Source organism: Phyllostomus discolor, chromosome 10 (assembly GCF_004126475.2).
Source record: "Phyllostomus discolor isolate MPI-MPIP mPhyDis1 chromosome 10, mPhyDis1.pri.v3, whole genome shotgun sequence".
Lineage (NCBI taxonomy): Eukaryota > Metazoa > Chordata > Mammalia > Chiroptera > Phyllostomidae > Phyllostomus > Phyllostomus discolor.
Window position 1 is genome coordinate 65,036,660 of NC_040912.2, and position 19,082 is coordinate 65,055,741.

The 19,082-nt window shown below is 37.1% G+C and overlaps 1 protein-coding gene across 7 annotated transcripts in view; it reads left to right on the forward strand.

Moving 5' to 3' along the window:
• Positions 1–19,082, forward strand: part of CFTR (CF transmembrane conductance regulator) — a 210,937-nt gene that overhangs the window by 20,612 nt on the left and 171,243 nt on the right. For all 7 annotated transcript variants that reach the window (XM_036010839.1, XM_028525739.2, XM_036010838.1 and 4 more), the window contains exon 2: positions 17,385–17,495. In XM_036010839.1, the coding sequence (XP_035866732.1) occupies positions 17,385–17,495 (111 nt within the window). The remainder of the gene's footprint in view (positions 1–17,384; positions 17,496–19,082) is intronic.

Consider the following 19,082-nt stretch of genomic DNA (forward strand, 5'->3'; position numbering starts at 1 on the left):
TGTTTAAAGACTTCATTGCAAGGGTGACCATTTTGAACTCCTAAGTTGCTTATTAGAATCAGTTAAGTATTCAGTAATTAATTATTGTGTTTTACTGCAGTGGTGATGTTGCGGAGTTAGGGGATTGGAGAGGGAGCTATTTGGGGTATTTTGTGGACTTTTATTTACCTATATGTTGCTTATATGAAGAAAAGATGTAAAGAATAACTGAAGGGGGTTTAAAGTAAAGCTCTTGAGCCAATAGTGTTCTCCATTCCCTGCCTGGGCCATGCTCCTTTTTTCCTGGGATTTGCAGGGAAGACGGGTGAGCGGTAAACCACTGCTCTCCTCCCCTGTGCCGAGGAGTATTACTGTCAGTATTTCTTTCAGTAATATAAAGTCTCCAATAAAAGGAAAATAGCATTAATATTGCTCTGCAACCTCAGGAATAGGATTGGAAACTTAAATCTTGAGTCACATAATGCGTCTACATGCATACACATCCCCTCACTGAAGGTGGAAGAAATAAAGATGTAAATTTACTTTTTAATGCTATGATTTGCAGTTTGTTTTTCTAGAGGGTGAAATAATAACAACAGAAGATAAAAGGAGTTAAAATGTCACCAATCTCCAAATCCATATAGAGATTGCAGATGGAAATTGTCTACAGCTGGGAGGTCTGAACCCAGTACCCTACTGCTCTTTGACCCCTCTGAGGAACAGTCCCAAGTAATAGTAGTGTTGCAGTATAACCGAGCAGGGAGCATAAACAAACCAGAGTGAAAAGGAGGTTGAGATAAATGAAGAAAATTCTGGATTTGACTGATCATGTGGTTAGGTGATTCTAAGCAGAACCTTAGAAACCAACTTTATCATGACTGAATTTAAAAAATCATCTGCTTTGTCTTCTGATGCAGCTTGTTTCAGTGTTACCCTGGAAGTATTTAATCATCTTCATCTAAAAACATTTCCAAGGTTGCTTCTAACTGCAATTACCATTCCATCTATGAAGCTAAATAAATAAATAAGTAAGTAAACATCCTCAAATAAATTATGGGGGAAATTATACTGCATTTTTTAACTTTGAGAAAAGTTGCCTCAAGGTAATTACTAGAGAGTAGGTGTCAGAGAGGATATAATAGGCAGTGAGAATTTTTGTACACATAATGAGGGAAGTGTAAGCCTCAGTCATTTGGATGCTGAGGGCCACAAGCACCTACCACATGCTTTGCTTCTGGTGGCTCATGACAAACAGATCCATCACTCCACAACACAGAGCTGCTCAGTGGATTTCTGACCCCATAAGAGCAGTGTCATCTTCACGCCACAAGAACCACTTTTCAACGCAAAACAAATCAAATAGCTTTGTTTCCAGATGTTAAATTAATTCCAGAGTAAAAGTCATAGCCTAGAAATGATGTGGGTGTTTCATTGCCAAAGGATGGAAAAGCCCATTAGAGAGTGTTTACTTTGGGTCCTAGCGGTGGTGTTCAAACAAACCAGGTGAACAAAGCTTGAATAAGGGATTCAGAGTTCTGGAAAAAGGAAGGGATACCAAATAAATGGGATAATTATAAAACAAATACCAGCAAAGTTAAATCAATATATCATGTGCGAGATGACCTTCTATCACTTGTGTGAGGTGTGTTTTGTTCCTAGTTTAGAGAGAAGAGGCAGAACTTGTTTTCCTTACTTCCCTCTCAGCTACCACTGGGCATGCTTCAAACTGCTTCACTGCTTTGTTTTCTAGTGTGTGATTGTCTAAAATAATAGTCATAATGGTGAGGTTTGACAGTTACACAAGTCTCTCTCTGTAAGCTTTTACAAGTGCCAGCCAGTAACCAAATGGCATTATCTGCCATAAAATCTTAAGACCAGTCCATTTCCCCTCTTCCTTATTTTCTTGGTTTCAAATATATTTCTTATTGCCAATGGAAATAAAAATCACAAATTGGAAAGCAATGGTATCACTGTCTTTCTGGTTTGTAGAGAGCTCCTAAAAGTTAACTCATATAGAATACAACAATTTTAAAGGGAAGTTAATTATCCTATCTTTCTAGTCAGTTGTTTTAGCTACAATCAATTTCATGCCTTTCATTAGTGGTTTTATGCCTAGATAGAATGAAAATAAAACTAAAACTGTGGAACAATACTGTGAGTCTGCTTTTCTAAAGTACATGTGTGTGGGCTATAAATCACTATGCTTTGTTTCTTTGGGCTCTGTCAAGATGGGTGGAATATTTTGTAACATTGTTTGTTGTCTCTCATTTGATTGAGTTGCTGAAACCAATATCATGTGAATGAATTAGGTTTACCTATTAGAAGTGGCCTTTGCACACCAATGGCACCTACTCCTTAGCATCTTGACAATACTATCATCATCACCACTTTTCTGTATTCATAGTAGTTCCAGAAATTGTGTTACTTTGAGGGGACAGGAAATACACAATTTATACAACTCCTGTTGCATGTCACCAAACCATGAGCTATGTAGTCTTAATCACTTGCAGTAGCCACCCAGGCACTAATATATCTGAGAGGGCTTGGAGTGTCAAAGTCAATCCAAGAATTTACATTTTACCTGTTCTAAGAGTGAAAACTCAATGTTTGGGAAAACTTTTCAGATTGATGGTGAGAGTTGATTTCTGTATTTTTCCTCCCTCCCTCTCTCCCTCCCTTCCTTTTTTCTCTTCTCTCTCTTCCTTCCTTTGCCTCCCCCTTTTGAGGCAAAAGTATTTATTTAGGATCAAAGAATTGAAATTTGGGGACAAGATTCAGGCAGAAACCCAAATAGTGTCCTAATTGCAGGGAGAGAGTAGGGTGTTTTAATGAGAAAAGGAAAGAAATAATTACGTGATAGAAAAAAAGAATTTCTATTGCTGCTAACAATTTGTATATGATGGGTTACTGATTCCATCTTCTGATGGAGACTCTAGAAGCAGTCCTTTGGTGAGAATGTCTGCTTTCCTGCTGGGTGTACAAACAATTATTTGTAAAATGATGTTGGTTTTTAGCACAGTCCAAAGGTCTGGCTTAGTCAAAAGATTTAAGGGACAAGATGTGCAAGGTGTTTATGTCATTTGTCATAACTATGAATAAGAAGTATTTTTCACAAAACATAGTCACAGTTCATTTTACCTCACAATTCCCCTCTTGAACAACTCCTCTGTTGGGTTTCATATAATTTGAGTAGTATCAGTTCTGGAATTGGCTGACTAGCTACCTCTTTCCCAGTGCGAACTCTAGTTTCCCCTTCTCTAAAGTGGAGGCCATAAGGTTTTCCTTCCAGTAGGAGTGACATGAGAGTTTAAAAAAAAATAATGATGGGAAAGTTGTCTGATAAATTAAAACACTCCAGAACCACAGTAGGTTATTCTAGATATCCATTAGTTTTCTGTCATTGAAAATGTCAGTAGAACAAGGGAAAGTATTTTTTAGTGTATAATAGCTATATATTTTTGCCATTTTATTACTCATATTTTTATCTTTTTTCTTCTTCAAGAATAACTTTTAACATTTTTTCTTTTTTAATATATTTTATTGATTATGCTATTACAGTTGTCCCATTTTCCCCCTTCAATCCCCTCCACCCTGCCTACCCCCTCCCACTCACAATCCCCCCCTTAGTTCATGTCCATGTGTCATAAGTTCTTTAGCTTCTACATTTCCCATACTATTCTTGCCCTCCCCTTGTCTATTTTCTACCTATTGTTTATGCTACTTATTCTCTATATCTTTTCCCCCTCTCTCCTCCTCCCTATTGCTGACCCTTCATGTGATCTCCATTTCTGTGATTTTGTTCCTGTTCTAGTTGTTTCTTAGTTTGCTTTTGTTTTAGGTATGGTTGTTACTAACTGTGAGTTTGATGTCTTTTTTTACTGTTCATATTTTTTATCTTCTTTTTCTTAGATAAGTCCCTTTAACATTTCATATAATAAGGGCTTGGTGATAATGAACTCCTTTAACTTGGCCTTATCTGAGAAGCACTTTATCTCCCCTTCCATTCTAAATGAAAGCTTTGCTGAATAGATCAATCTTGAACGTAGGTCCTTGCCTTTCATGACTTGGAATACTTCTTTCCAGCCCCTTCTTGCCTTCAAGGTCTCTTCTGAGAAATCAGCTGACATTCTGATGGAAACTCCTTTGTAGGTAACTATCCCTTATCTCTTGCTGTTTCTAGAATTCTCTCCTTCATTTTTACCTTGAGTAATGTAATTATGATGTGCCTTGGTGTATTCCTCCTTGGGTCCAACCTCTTTGGGACTCTCTGAGCTTCTTGGACTCCCTGAAAGTCTATTTCCCTTGCCAGATTAGGGAAATTCTCCTTTATTATTTAGTCACATAACTTTCCCACTTGTTTTTTTTCTCTTCACCTTCTGGTACCCCTATAATTCAGATGTTAGAATGTTTAAATATGTCCTGGAGGTTCCTAAGCCTCTCCTCATTTTTTTGAATTCTTGTTTCCTCATTCTTTTCTGTTTGGTTGTTCCTTTCTTCCTTCTGGTCCCTTCCATTGATTTGAAACCCAGTTTTCCTTCCATCACTATTGGTTCCCTGTGCATTCTCCTTCATTTCTCTTATCGTAGTCTGCATTTGTTCATCTAATTTATGACCAAAGTCAACCAATTCTGTGAGCATCCTGATCACCAGTGCTTTGAACTATGCATCTGATAGGTTGGCTATCTCATGGTCGCTTAGAAAAACTGGCTCTGGGCCTTTTAATTCTGTTTGAGCCATCTTTTAAATTTTATTTTTATTTATTTTTTTGGTCTGGTCGCACCTGTTATGTATGAGGGGCAGAGCCTTAGACATTCACCAGTACAGGGCACCTCAGTCGCTGGGTTGTGATGTTGTATGTGGGGGCAGGGTCCGAGAGGGAACAATGGCGCCTGCTCTGCTCTCTCTAGGACTTCAGGTCCCTCTGCCGCTTCCCACAAGCAAATTGGGCCCTTCAGGTGCTGGCTCCCGGGTGGGTGGGCTTGTGTACTTTCTCAGGCTCTGTGGGTTTCCCCAAGGAGCCTCCTGTGAGGCTGAAAGAATCTCCCAGCCTCAACCCCCACAGGTGTTTTCAATCAGTGCCTTCAGACTTTGTTTCCTGGCGCTGGGTCCCTGGGTTGTGTGGTCTGTGGCGCTGCCCGTTTTTCACTTAGTTTATCTGCACATGTGAGTGTGTAGCTGAGGACAGCCAGCTGCCTTTCTCGCCTCACTGGGTTTGCTAGTTGCCTCCCATGCCCAGGGTCTGCCACTGGTCTGTCAGCTGCCTCTGCGTTTCTGGTGTCTGCCAATTGCTGTCTGTGCCCTGTGTCCCACATCTGCCAGCCACCGATTTTTCCTGCCGGGATGCCTGGACCCCTCTCTGTAGGCTTCTGACTCCACCCCTCCTTACTGGTCTGGATGAATGGCAGTCAGACTTCCATTCAGTTCATTTCTCTCAGTTCTAGTTGTTTTTTGTTCTTAAATTCTTGTTGTCCTTAGTTTTGGTTGCGTGAGGAGGCACAGTGTGACTACCTATGCCTTCATCTTGGCTGGAAGTCCGCCTTTAACATTTCTTATAACACTGGTTTGGTAGTGATGACCTCTAGGATTTTCTCGTCTGAGAAGCTCTTTATCTCTCCTTTGATTCTAAATGATAGCTTTACTGAGTAAACTTGGTTGTAGGTCCTTGCTTTTCATCACCTTTACTATTTCATGCCAATCCCTTTTGGTCCACAAAGTTTCTATTGAGAAATCAGCTGACAGTCTATGGGCGCTCCCTTGTAGGTAACAAACTGCTTTATCTTGCTGTTTTTAAGGTTTCTCTTTGTCTTTAACATTTGGCATTTAAATTATGATATCTTTTGGTGTGGGCCTCCTTGGGTTCATCTTGTTTGAAACTTTCTGTGCTTCCTGGGCTTATATGTCTATTTCCCTCACCAGGTTAGGGAAGATTTCAGTCATTATTTTTTCAAATAGGTTTTCTATTCCTTATTCTATCTCTTTTCCCTCTGGCATCCCCATGATGTGAATGTTGATATGCTTGAAGTTGTTAAAGTTGTTTCAGAGTTTCCTTACATGTACTATCCTCATTTTTTGGATTGATTTTTTTTTTTGCTGTTCTGATTATTTTCTGCTTCCTTATCCTACAAATTACTGATCTGATCCTCTGCTTCATTTATTCTACTGTTGATATCCAGTAATGTATTCATCATTTCAGTTAGTGTATAATTCATTTTTGAGTGGTTGTTTTTTTTGTTTTCTATGTGCATTTTTATGTTTCCTATCTCTTCATTGGAGTTTTCACTATTCTTCTACTCTTCCCCTCGGTTCACTGAGCATTCTTATAAGTAGTGTTTTGAATTCTACATACGATAGATTGCTTGTTTTCATTTTATTTAGTTCCTTATCTGGAGTTTTGTTATGTTCTTTCATTTGGGACATGTTTTTTGTCTCCTCATTTTGGCCACCTCCCTGTGTTTGTTTCCATGTATCAGGGAGAGCTGCTACATCTCTCAGACTTGGTAGAGTACCTTTATATAGTAAGTGTCCTATAGAGTCCAGTGGCACAGCCTCCCCAATCACCCAAGCTGGGTGCTCCAGGTGTGCACCTTAGGTGGACTGTGTGTACCCTCCTCTTGTAGTTGATTGCTTTGGGTACATCAACGGGAAGGATTTATCCACAGGCTGATTATCTGTGGGAACTGGTAGTGAACACAGCACAGGATCCGATGCATATGGGCTGACCCCATGGAACAGGACTTAAGTTGGGCTCTGTGCCTGCTGGGTCTGCCTCTTAGGTGTGTTGATTATGGAGGTGGTTGGGTGCTGCTTTGGCATGGTCTGAAGCTGTATACTATCCCCAGAGGTGGCTAACTCTGGGGAATCTCAGGAGGTACAGCCAAGGTCAGCTGCCACATGTACCCTGCCCAGGACCACCCACCATGAGCTACATAGTAATCTACTGATTGTTGCTGCTTGTATTTTTGTCTGGGAGAGAACAAGGTGTGAACCAGGGGTGGCTGCCACTAGTGCTGGGACACTTAACAAGAGGTACAAGGCCTGCATGCTGAGGCCAGATGTTGCTTATTTGGGGTTTGTGAACTTTTGAGAGATTTTAGGAAAGTCAGCAGCATGAACCAACAGAGGCCATTTGTATGGAAAAGTCACTGGAAACAGCCTGGGTGGGTCCACATGTTGGGTGGGGCAAGGTCTCAGGGATTCACCAGGGCAGGGAGATCAAGGTTAGCCAGGTTAATGGAGACTTAAATATGGTGCCCGCCTACAGGCTCTGTGGGGTGAGGGTTCAGCAAAGGAACAATGACCCCTGCTACCACTTCTGTCTGACAGAATGCTGCTCCTCTAGTTGTTGCCCAGATACCAGACACTTCAGTTCCTGTCCGCATGTTCTGGGATTTTTCAAGCTCCTGCCTCTGTGCTGGAGCTCATAGCAAGTGAGCCCATGTAAGTCTATGCACACAACCTTTAATAGGAACACCTTGGACTCTAGGAGACTTTTGTCTTACTCAGCCACAACTCCACTTCTTTTTAATGCCAGAAATTATGGGACTTCTCTCACCAGCACTGGAACTCTGGGCTGAGAGGCCTGGTTTTGGCTGGGACCCCTCACTCCTCAGGAGAGACCTTGCAGCTGAAATATCTCTCTCAGTTTTTAACTGCCACATGTAGGTGTGAGGCCAGACACTTCTGTGTCTCCACTACTATGTTTTTTGATGTGGCTTTTTCTTTATATCCTTAGTTGTAGGGCTTCTGTTCAGCTGAATTTCAGGCAGTTCTAAATGTGGTCATTTTGTAGTTTAGTTGTAATACTGTTATGGATGTGGGAGGATGCAAGTATCACATTTACCTCTGCTGCCATCTTGAACAGAAGCCTTTATGTTGTTTTTCTTAATGTCAGCTTTATTGAGATATAATTCACATACCAAACAATTAACCCATTTTAACTATAGAATTGATTGGTTTTTAATATATTCACAGAGATGTGTAACTATCACTACAATCAATTTTAGAACACTTTTATTACCTACAAAGAAACACAATACTCATACACAAAAATCATTTCCCATTATCTCTTTCTTCCCCTGTTCTAGGCAAATAATAATCTGCTTTCTGCCTATATAGATTTGTTTATTCTAAATATTTCATATAAACAGAACAATGTGGCTTTTTGTGACTGGCTTTTTTCACATAGTATAATATTTCAGGATTCACCCATGTTACAGCATGAATCTGTATATTAATCCTTTTTATTGCTGAATAATATTCTGTTTGTAGGAATATACATTTATCCATTCAGCAGTTGATATATACTTCAGTTAATTCTATTTTTTTCTCTTTTAAAAATGATGCTATGAACATTTATGGACTAGTTTTTGCATGGACATTTTTATTTCTCTTGAGCATATGCTAAGCACTATACTTGCAGGGTCTCATGGTAAATATATGTTTAATATTTTGAGGAACTTTCAGACCGTTTTACAAAATGGCTGCATTATTTTATATTTCTACCATCATAGTATGAGAGTTCCAATTTTTTCACACATTATTATCTGTCTTTTTGATTATAGCCAGTGTAGTGGGTGTGAAGTGGTATTTCATTGTGGTTTTGATTTCCATTCCCATGATGGCTAATGATGTTGAGCAACCTTTCATGCTCTTATTGGGTGTTTGTTTGTCATTTTCTTTGGAGAAGAAGTGAAATGTCTATTTAGATTTTTTACCTATTTTTAAATTGGGTTGTTTGTCTTTTTATTATTGAGTTATAAGAGTGCCTTACATATTCTAGAGACAAGTTATCAGATGTATTATTTTATTTTCAAAATTTTCTCACATTCTTTGGGTTTTTTTCCACTTCATGTTGTTCAAAGCATAAAAGTGTTAAATATTTATGATGCCCAATTTATGTGGTTTTTTTGTTGCTTGTGTTTTTGGTGTTATATCTAAGTGTCTACTAATTTAAAAAATTTGTCCTAATATGACAAATATGATACAAGTGAAGGCTTTGCCATCTTGAACAGTCCTGGTTTTTAATTTCAACTCTGCCCTGGACAAATTATTGGACTATCTCAACCTCAGTTACTCATCTGTAAGATAGAGATAATAATAGGACTGACTTCTTGAATTATTGTGGAGATCAGATGAAATAATGTATGTGAACTACTTACAGAGTTTTGCAGAGCTGTGGAACTAGTCTACTGTAAGCTATTATTGTTATAATTCCAGTAATAATAAACTGTATTGCTCTGAAAGTTAAACTGAAGCCAAGTAGTTTATAGGAAGAAGTTTCTAGTGACATACAGTTGTAATGTTTTATAGACAACATTGTATTTGGCCCCCATGAAAAGTAGGTACAATAGTCATGGTAGTTATTTCCAGGAAGAGATGCAGCTGAGAGATCTTAAAAAGAGTCTTTTTCGAGGTCACATGGCTAGGAAATAAATACAGGATTAAAACCCAGAGTGGTCTTTTTTTTTTTTTCTTAACATCATTAGTTGTTTCAGTAACAGAGTTCTAGTAGGACTCAGGTGACTGGGACTTTGTGGACTGTAAGATGAAGTATTAATTCAGACAACCATATCAAGAAAGAAAAAAGGCATTTTATGGGAAATTATTGATAGTGAACATTACATGAGAATCATAGAGTTAGAATATATTTGACCAGTATGTTTAGGTTCATAGATAGCCTTAGCAAATAATGAATTATAACTTTATGTATCTTGTTCTTTATTTTTTCAAGATTTTACTTATCTTTAGAGAGAGGAGTGGAGGGAGAAAGAGAGAGAGAGAAACATCAATGTGTGTGGTTGCCTTTTGTGCACCCCCTACTGGGGGCACGACCCTTAACCCAGACATGTGCCCTAGACTGGGAATTAAACCATCAACCCTTTGGTTCGCAGGCTGGTGCTCAGTCCACTGAGCCACACCAGCCAGGGCTGTACCTTGTTCTTTAAGTAAAAAGAACTTACTCCTTATTTCCAAAGGTATATATACTCATTGTTAAATATTCAAAATATAGGTAAACATAAAAGAAAATATCTTTCCAGATATGTGCTTAATATGCTTATATTCCTAAAACATTTATACTTAGAATCATCTCATAAAGTGGGCAGATTTAATGTTTGGATTCATTTTGTGTGAAGTTAAATTAGTTTACATTAGGGTGCCTCTATGCTTTTTAACTCTGGGCTTCCAGAAGATTTTTCATAATTGGTTTGTGGTCTTTTATTGAGAAGAAAGTAAGTCTTTCCAGATCTTCTAAAATTTATCGACTACATTTACTTTACTGTTTACTCATCTAGAGAGGAAAACCAAACTATGATTCTCTTGATACATTAGGACATCATGAGTAATTAACTCTCTAATTCAAAAATGGCTGATCTTTAGCAAGCATGTACTTCCTAAAGGTGATCAAGCAGACTGAAGTGGTTATTGCTTATAAATTCACCATTTTATTGAGAAGCAGCAAACACTGTTTAAATGCTTTGTGGAAACAAGAAACAGGTACTACCAACCTGACCCTGACTCTGGTGCTGTGACTTTGGCGTGCATTACTGAAGTCAATAAGTTTTACAGTGGACTTTTGAGAGATAGATACCACTCTCAGTTTTATTTTCACTAAAATTCATTGAAAAAAATGTATCTGACTATAAGGTAACATCAAATCTAAGTTGATAAAACAACAGTGACATTTGAAGTGTTATTTATGAAGTTCAAAAAATCCTTGTAGAGATGAAATGACTTCTGGTCAAGTCAGTTTTTGCTATCATAGCCATTTATCTAAACAACTAAAACAAAGTAGTGGAGCTATGCTGCAGAAGTTTGAGATTCATTACCAGATTTTGTTCTAATGGCTCTGATCTCCCTCTTTCCTCTGCCTGAACTTCAACATTTTCTTTAGGTAGGACTATCCAGATCTTTTTTGGTTATTTAAATCTCATGGTACATATATTGGATGATGAGAAAACCTCTAGTGTTTTAAATATATTTTCACAAATTTCAGAGTAATTTCCTACTTAGTTCCTCAAGTATTGGTTAGCTTTTTAAATATTTTATTTATTTATTTTTAGAGAGAGGGGAAGGGAGGAGAAAGAAAGGGAGAGAAACATCCATATGAGAGAAAACAATCAATTGGTTACCTCTGATACATATCTCAACTGGGACGAAACCCATAACCCAAGTGTGTGCCTTGACCAGGAATCTAACTGGAGATCTTTTGCTTTGCAAGACAATGTCCAACCAACTAAGCCATACCAGTCAGGGCCTCAGGTATTAATTATTCAATGCAAAAAAGGAAAAAGGCTGTTAGTCTTTGAGTGTATGAATTTGTTAGCATTTAGAAGTGTCATGCAACCAGAGGTTTGAATTTGCTATTTTATTTGGCTAAATGACAAGTAATGTTAAATATTATGGAAGCCTGATTGTTTTATACAAGCAAAATCATTTTGAACTAAACAGATCTGATACCTGAGCTTCATCTTAAATTTTAGCAGATGAAAATGTGAGAAGCCTCTGTTGGATTAACAAAACCCAAATGTCAAATGGAAAAATTATTATAAGCTTTAATTGTATGGTTTTAAGGGGATAGATTCCATGAAAATCAAGACTTTAATAGTGGTTATAATTGGAAAATTTGTTTTACAAGGAATTACAAGTCACTGTATACAAAAATTAGAAGTTTTATCCTCATATTTGCCAATGATACCTCAGACAAGGGTTTAATCTCCAAAATATATAAAGAACTTACATGACTCCACTTTAAGAAGACAAGCAACCCAATTAAAAAATGGGCAAAGGGTTTGAACAGATACTTCTCCAAGAAGGACATACAGAAGATCCAAAGACACATGAAACAATCAATGTTCAATATCGCTAGCTATCAGAGAGATGCAAATTAAAACCACAATGAGATACCACTTCACACCAGTCAGAATGGTCATCAAAAACAAAGCAACAAACAACAAGTGTTGGAGAGGTTGTGGAGAAAAGGGGACCCTAGTGTACTGTTGGTGGGACTGTAGACTAGTACAACCACTATGGAAAGCAGTATGGAACTTCCTCAGAAAACTAAAAATGGACCTGCCTTTTGACCCAGCAATTCCACTGCTGGGACTATATCCTAAGAACACTAAAACACCAATACAGAAGAACCTTTGCACCCTGATGTTCATAGCAGCACAATTTACAATAGCTAGGTGCTGAAGCAACCTAGATGCCCATCAGTAAATGAATGGATCAAAAAACTATGGTACATTTACACAATGGAATTCTATGCAGCAGAAAGAAAGAAGGAGCTCCTACCCTTGCAACAGCATGGATGGAGCTGGAAAGCATTATGCTAAGCAAAACAAGCCAGGCAGTGAAAGACAAATACCATATGATCTCACCTTTAACAGGAACCTAAACAACAAAACAAAGAAACAAGCAAAATATAACCAAAGTCACTGAAATAGAGGACAGACTGACAGTGACCAGAGGGGAGAGAAGAGGGAATTTTAGGGGAGAATGGGAAGGGTTTACAGGAACAAATATAAAGGATACATGGACAAAAACTAGGGGGAGGGTGGTAATGGGAGGGAAGAGGGGAGGGTTGGGTGGGTGGGCTGGATTGGGAGTAAAAGGGAGAAAACTGTACTTGAACAATGATTAAAAAAAAAAAGAAGAAGTTTTATCCTAAAAATGATTCTAACTAAAAGATGTAAATACAGTTACATCTTTGTGTATGTGTGTGCACATATTTTTTAGAAAACATAGTGATAGCATTTTTCCTCAATAAAATCTGAAGCCTCTCACAGTTAAGTGAATGGAATAGTGTATCTGTGGTACTAGAATTTTTTTCAAAGTCAGTTTGAAACTTTTAAGTTATAAAACACTGTATAGCTTAGGGATTGCTATCTGCTACCTCATAATTAATGATTAGCTAGCTTCTGTTAGAGATAGCCAGAACTTTTGAAACTGACTGTTTCTAAGTAAACCAATTTAAGGTTTATTGTCAATATGTAGTGACTGCTTACGAATGAAGGAGAATGATAAGATCAATTAAAAGTGAGAGGAAAGGAAAAGGTGGTGGGAGCAAATTTGAGGAAAAGGAGGAATAAGGTTTATTGCTTTTGGTTATTCCAAGTGTACCTGCTTCGTTTCATGAAACACCTGGACACGTGTTCATTTCTAATGGAATGAATACTGAAGTAGAAATCCTGTCTGGGCATTCCTAAATCCTATCTAAGTACCTTTACCCTACTCAGGATCACTCATAAGCAGTGGTAGTTGAAGTTTTATGGCAACTAATATTTCATACAGGGTCAAGAACAAATAACAGCCCTTTTTAAATTACAAAATCATAAGATAGTAATTCTATAACATAAAAATATCACACTCAAGCATACTATATGACATCATAGGTGAAATGTTCAAATTAAAACTATAAATTGTTGTACTCATGTTATTACCCTACCAACCACAGTTAAACAGTCCTTACTTCTGCCAGATTCCACAGATATCCAGGAATTTTGGTGTCTTGTATTTGTTTTTGTATTTCTAAGACTGGCTTGAGGTAGGCATGGAAAAGTCCTTGATGGGGCAGAAATTTCATTCAATTTTTATTGGTTTAACCTCACAGAATAAATTCTTTTGCTCAGATAACTCTGGTAATTGCCACAGTTAATTGATTTTAGTTCTCATAATTTACCTTAAGTCAAGTTTCTATTGTTATAAGTCCAGTTTCAGTGTTATAAATACAGGTTTATTGTGGTGAACCTGTGAGAAAAATACTAAATTATATTAATAATGATAAATGGTTAACATGTTTTTAAATTTTTTATTTTATTTTAATCATTGTTCAAGTACAGTTTTCTGTCCTTTACTTCCATCCCAGCCCACCAACCCCTCCCTTCCCATCTCCCTCCCATTTCTACCCCACCTAGTTTTTGTCCCCGTGTCCTTTATATTTGTACCTGTAAACCCTTCCCATTTTCTCTTGAAATTCCCCTGAAATTCCCTCCCCTCTCCCCTTTGGTCACTGTCAGCCTGTTCTCTATTTCAGTGTCTGGCTATATTTTGCTTGTTTGTTTATTTTGTTGATTAGGTTCCTGTTAAAGGTGAGATCATATGGTATTTGTCTTTCACTGCCTGGCGTGTTTCGCTTAGCATAATGCTTTCCAGCTCCATCCATGCTGTTGCAAGGGTAGGAGCTCCTTCTTTCTTTCTGCTGCATAAGAATTCGATTGTGTAAATGTACCATAGTTTTTGATCCATTCATTTACTGATGGGCACCTAGGTTGCTCCAGCACTTGGCTATTGAAAATTGTGCTGCTGTGAACATTGGGGTGCAGAGGTTCTTTTGTATTGGTGTTTCAGGGTTCTTAGGATATAGTCCCAGCAGTGGAATTGCTGGGTCAAAAGGCAGGTCCATTTTTAGTTTTCTGAGGAAGTTCCATACTGCTTTCCATAGTGGTTGTACTAGTCTACAGTCCCACCAACAGTACACTAGGGTCCCCTTTTCTCCACAACCTCTCCAACACTTGTTGTTTGTTGCTTTGTTTTTGATGACCATTCTGACTGGTGTGAAGTGGTATCTCATTGTGGTTTTAATTTGGTTAACATGTTTTAATACTACTGAATGTGTTTTGTTTGATCATGCTGCTCCTGATAATCAAAACTAGATGTCATAGTGTAACATGCATATTAAAATGGGCACAGATAACACCTGAAGTTTTATAAAAGTGGCCCACAAACTGTGTGCTCTAAAGTGAAATGGAGACTCATTTATAGGAATCATGATCAGCTTTTAGATGTGAACCAAAGATGTAAATTTATGTATTTTTTAAAAAGATGAAAATATTTTTTAATTTCCTGAAAATGTCTTTTTGCATTGTATTTATGAATAGTAGAAATCTATTTATTTGTAATTTTAGTGTGAAATTTTAATAATTTCAAACAGTGAAATGCATGCTTTATTGAGAGATGGAATATATTTTTCCTTTTACTAAATCTTCTATAGGCCTTTTTCTTTCTGTCCTCAATGACATTATCTTGTTCCAAGTCTTTCAATCATCTGGCAACAGTGAACTGCTGTAGTTGGCTATTTCTTATAGTTAAAATTTTAGGATATTTGTAAGCTGGTTGTTAAGTACAACTGGTATTAAAAATGAAATAATCTAAATTTACAGTTAAATAAATTACATTAAAACAAAGGCAATAAAAACTCAAGTTCTCACTGTCTAATTATTTTACATCTTACTATTATCCATGCTGTTAAGGTTGTTTATGTTCATAGTATCTGAATGGTAAACATCCTATATTATGACATGCAACTGTGTATCTCTTCCCAACTAGGTGTTCAATGACTTCACATTTGGTGGCTCATAATTGGTCATAGTAGGAATATCTATTTATGCCAGAGAAATTGGCAAATGACATGTCACTTTTTTTTCTTTGCTTTTTCTTTTCTCTGAAGAAGGGATGGTTAAAGATTTGCCAGCACACCAAACCACTGCCTGCAGTCTGCCAGCTTTTGGTCTTCATGCTTCTAGGCTCAACTCCCAGCTCTTTGTCTTGTGTAACTCACCATACTTAATTTTCCTACATGGGGAAAATTGAGCATGGTAAAAGAAGAAAGTTAGATGAACATGGTAAAAATCTATAGTTTTTGCCTCAGTAGTAGACAAGTTAGCATCTCTGGATCTTCATTATTTTATCCTTAAAATAGGACACTGTTCTCTTTTTGTTCTACCTAACAAGATTTTAAAATTAAAATCACAATGTGCTAGTGTTTGTGAAAGCTCCTTGGTAAATGCTATATACATATACATTTTTTTTAGTAGCAAACAGTTGCTTCACTTTTTATTTTTTGGGTTGAGTTTACAAAAGCTCATAACCAACAAGATGGAGTTTATATCCTAAATTTCTGTCCCCAATTTTCCACAGCCTAACTGCTACCTGTATTTCCAAATTTACTTCCAGTGCTTATGTCTGGCACTGGGATGGCATGGGGTGGGTGCGACATCGCCTTCTCGATGATGCTACTGCACATCCTGCATTATCATGGTTCTTCTTCAATTGCTATATTCAGACAGTTCCCAACTATGTTCATTCTTGTTCTCCAAGAAAAATGACCAATGAGTCAGACTAGGCAATAAAGACAGAGCCTAATTATCATCCTTTTTGTTAAGACTCTTGTTAAGGTGCAAGTAATGCAAGAAAATAGAAAAAAAAGTGACATTAAGCCATTGTCACTCCTTGATATCTTAGCAAGAAATGATTGATGAAATTACTTAGCCTTTAAGTTGGGTTGTAATTCAGTTAACTTTTAAGGACAAGTTGTAGAGACATCAGGAACATAGGGCAGGGGGCGACTGAAGAAGTTGGAGACTAAGGAAGTGTAAACAAGAGACTGAACCCATTTGATGTTTTGGTAGCTAAAAAACAGTTTCATATATTACCAAAGTCCCAGTGACACAAAATTTAAGAAATCTCTGAAGGAAAAAAAATGCTAAGGGAAAGAGCATATGTTTGGGGGACACTACTTCCCATTTCAATTATTTTCTTCTATAAATGACATTTCATTCAATTTTCATTTAGAAATTCCTCTTTGTACATGATTTCTTTATTTCATAATTCTCCTCCTCCTCCCTCCTCTTTCTTTTCCTTCTTTTTAGTTTTACTTATCTTCGAGAAGATTATTCTGCCTTTTCATAATAGTTAGAAACAATGTACTTGGAAATAGCTGGGGTATCCTGCCTAATTATTTACCATACCAGCTTCACTAGTTTCTGTCATAAATTGTTACTTATAATGTGGAGTAAGGAGGCAAAAAATAAGAAAGTTATGATCCCCATTCTCAAGTAATAATGCAGATGTGATAATTAGGTAAACAAATTGATACAGATTACTCACTAACCCTCCTGCTATATATAGGCAATTTATTAAACATAGCTCATTGCTGAGTGCTGAGTGTCATGTGCTACACTAACAAAATTATATAAGGGTGCTGATTGAGAGCCTATCTTCTTATCATTCATGGATCATTTCATATTTGAAGTGATAGAGACTGTACTTTAGCAATTACAGAAAGCTATAAACTATAAGTGTCTGTTTATTTGAGGGCTGCATTTTTTTTGAAGACCTTTAATATAGAATATATAGCAGTTTGTTTTTTTCCCTCTAGGAAGGATTCTGCCATCATTCTTGATTCTTTCTGACAAAGCAACAGACATATTAGTTCAGGGTACTAGTGTTTTATACAAATGTGTCCTGGAAGATATGAAACCCTGGTATTTATATAAAACTTACGTTATTCATATTTATATCTCCATCCTTCTCCACATGCCAGAAGATTTGAAATGATATCAGATTACAAGTCTATATCAAAGACCAAATCAAGTATGTATTTCTTTTTGCACTTCTTTTTGTTTTAGCTGGACTAGACCAATTTTGAAGAAAGGGTACAGACAGCGGCTGGAGTTGTCAGACATCTACCAAATCCCTTCAGCTGATTCTGCTGATAATCTCTCTGAAATATTAGAAAGGTATGTTCATTACATTGTTTATTCATTGTAATTGAGAGAGAAATTAATGTTATTAATTACTTACAGAACTGACATATCAGAGGGCTTAATTTGTAGGAGCATATGCCTGGCCAGATGGTTCGGTTGGTTGAATGTCATCCCATACCCCAAAATGTTGAGGGTTCAATTCCTGCTCAGGGCACATATCTAGGTTGTGGGTTCACATCCCAGTCAGGGCAGTTATGGGATCACATTGATGTTTCTCTCCCTTCCTTTCTCTCTCCCTTCCTTTCTCTCCCCCTCTTCCTCTTCTTTTCTCTCTAAAATCAATAAAATATTATCCTCAGGTGAGGATTAAAATAAAAATAATAGGAGCATCTTATGTTCTTGCTGAAGTCTTGACCAATTAGGAATTAAACAGTGAAAGGATGAAAGAAAAATACCATTTTCTTGAGATATGACTTTTTCTGAAAATACATATTTGAGCTCTAAAAACTTATCTGTTTTTAAAGAACAGTAGGTGCATTTTGTGAAGACTGAAATAACAGCTATGTGAAGCAAATTATGTACAGGGTCCAGGGTATGTGAATGTCTTACACAAGATGGACAGCAATTCGAATATTTCACCTAAAATTTCATATGCTGTGCTTGAGTATGATACTGTTATGCTACAGAATTACATGCTTATCATTTTTCAATAACAGATTTTATAATAAAAAAGAGGTGTTATTTGTTCTGGACCCTGTATATTTGCCTCTAAAATTCTAATACTTGATTATAATGAAATCTTAAGGTACTGACTATTAAGTAGCAAATAAATGTAAAAGTTTCATAATTTTGATTACACATTCAATGCCAGGTACAGTGTCTCTTCTCAGCCACTGTGGTAGAAAAGCATTATTATCTTCATCTTACAAAAGAGCAAGCTGAGGCTCAGAGAGTTGATGTAATTTTCCAGTTAATGACTGATTCTAACTCAAGGTCTGTGTTCCTGGCCTCCCCAGGAACAGTGTTTCCCATTGCAAGATGTCCCCTTTTCTAAGAGTATTGGTTAGAACCCTTTGATTGCCAGTGAAGGAAATCCAATTAACTATCTTAAGTAAATAAAAAGAAGGAATTAGTTGGCTTATGTAGCCTAACTGTATGAAGTCCTAGATAGAGAACTGACTTTAGAGACTTAATGGGACCAGGGACTCAAATGCCATGTCATGACATATACCTTGTGTTGGTTTTGTTTTCTCAAATGAGCTTCCTCCATGCATACTACAGAGAACAGAGCCCTTTCTTTTTGGCCAAATGTGAAAAATTCCAGAGACCCTTGAGTCACATGCTCACTTCTTGGGCCAACCACAGTCAATGAATGAGGTCTTTGGGGTCTTGTGCCAGCAGCACAATTTGGATACTAAATGAAAGGGACAGGTGAGAGGGAGTTGGAAATAAATAAATACATACATACATACATACAAAATGCTAATAAATTATTGCACCAAAATAAAGTTGAGTAGACTTGAAATTTGTTTATTTTCTTTAGGGTAATTTTATTCTTTTGACATTTTTAAGGCAAAGTAAGATATTCAAGTTATTTTTCTTGATTTTAATCAAAGAATT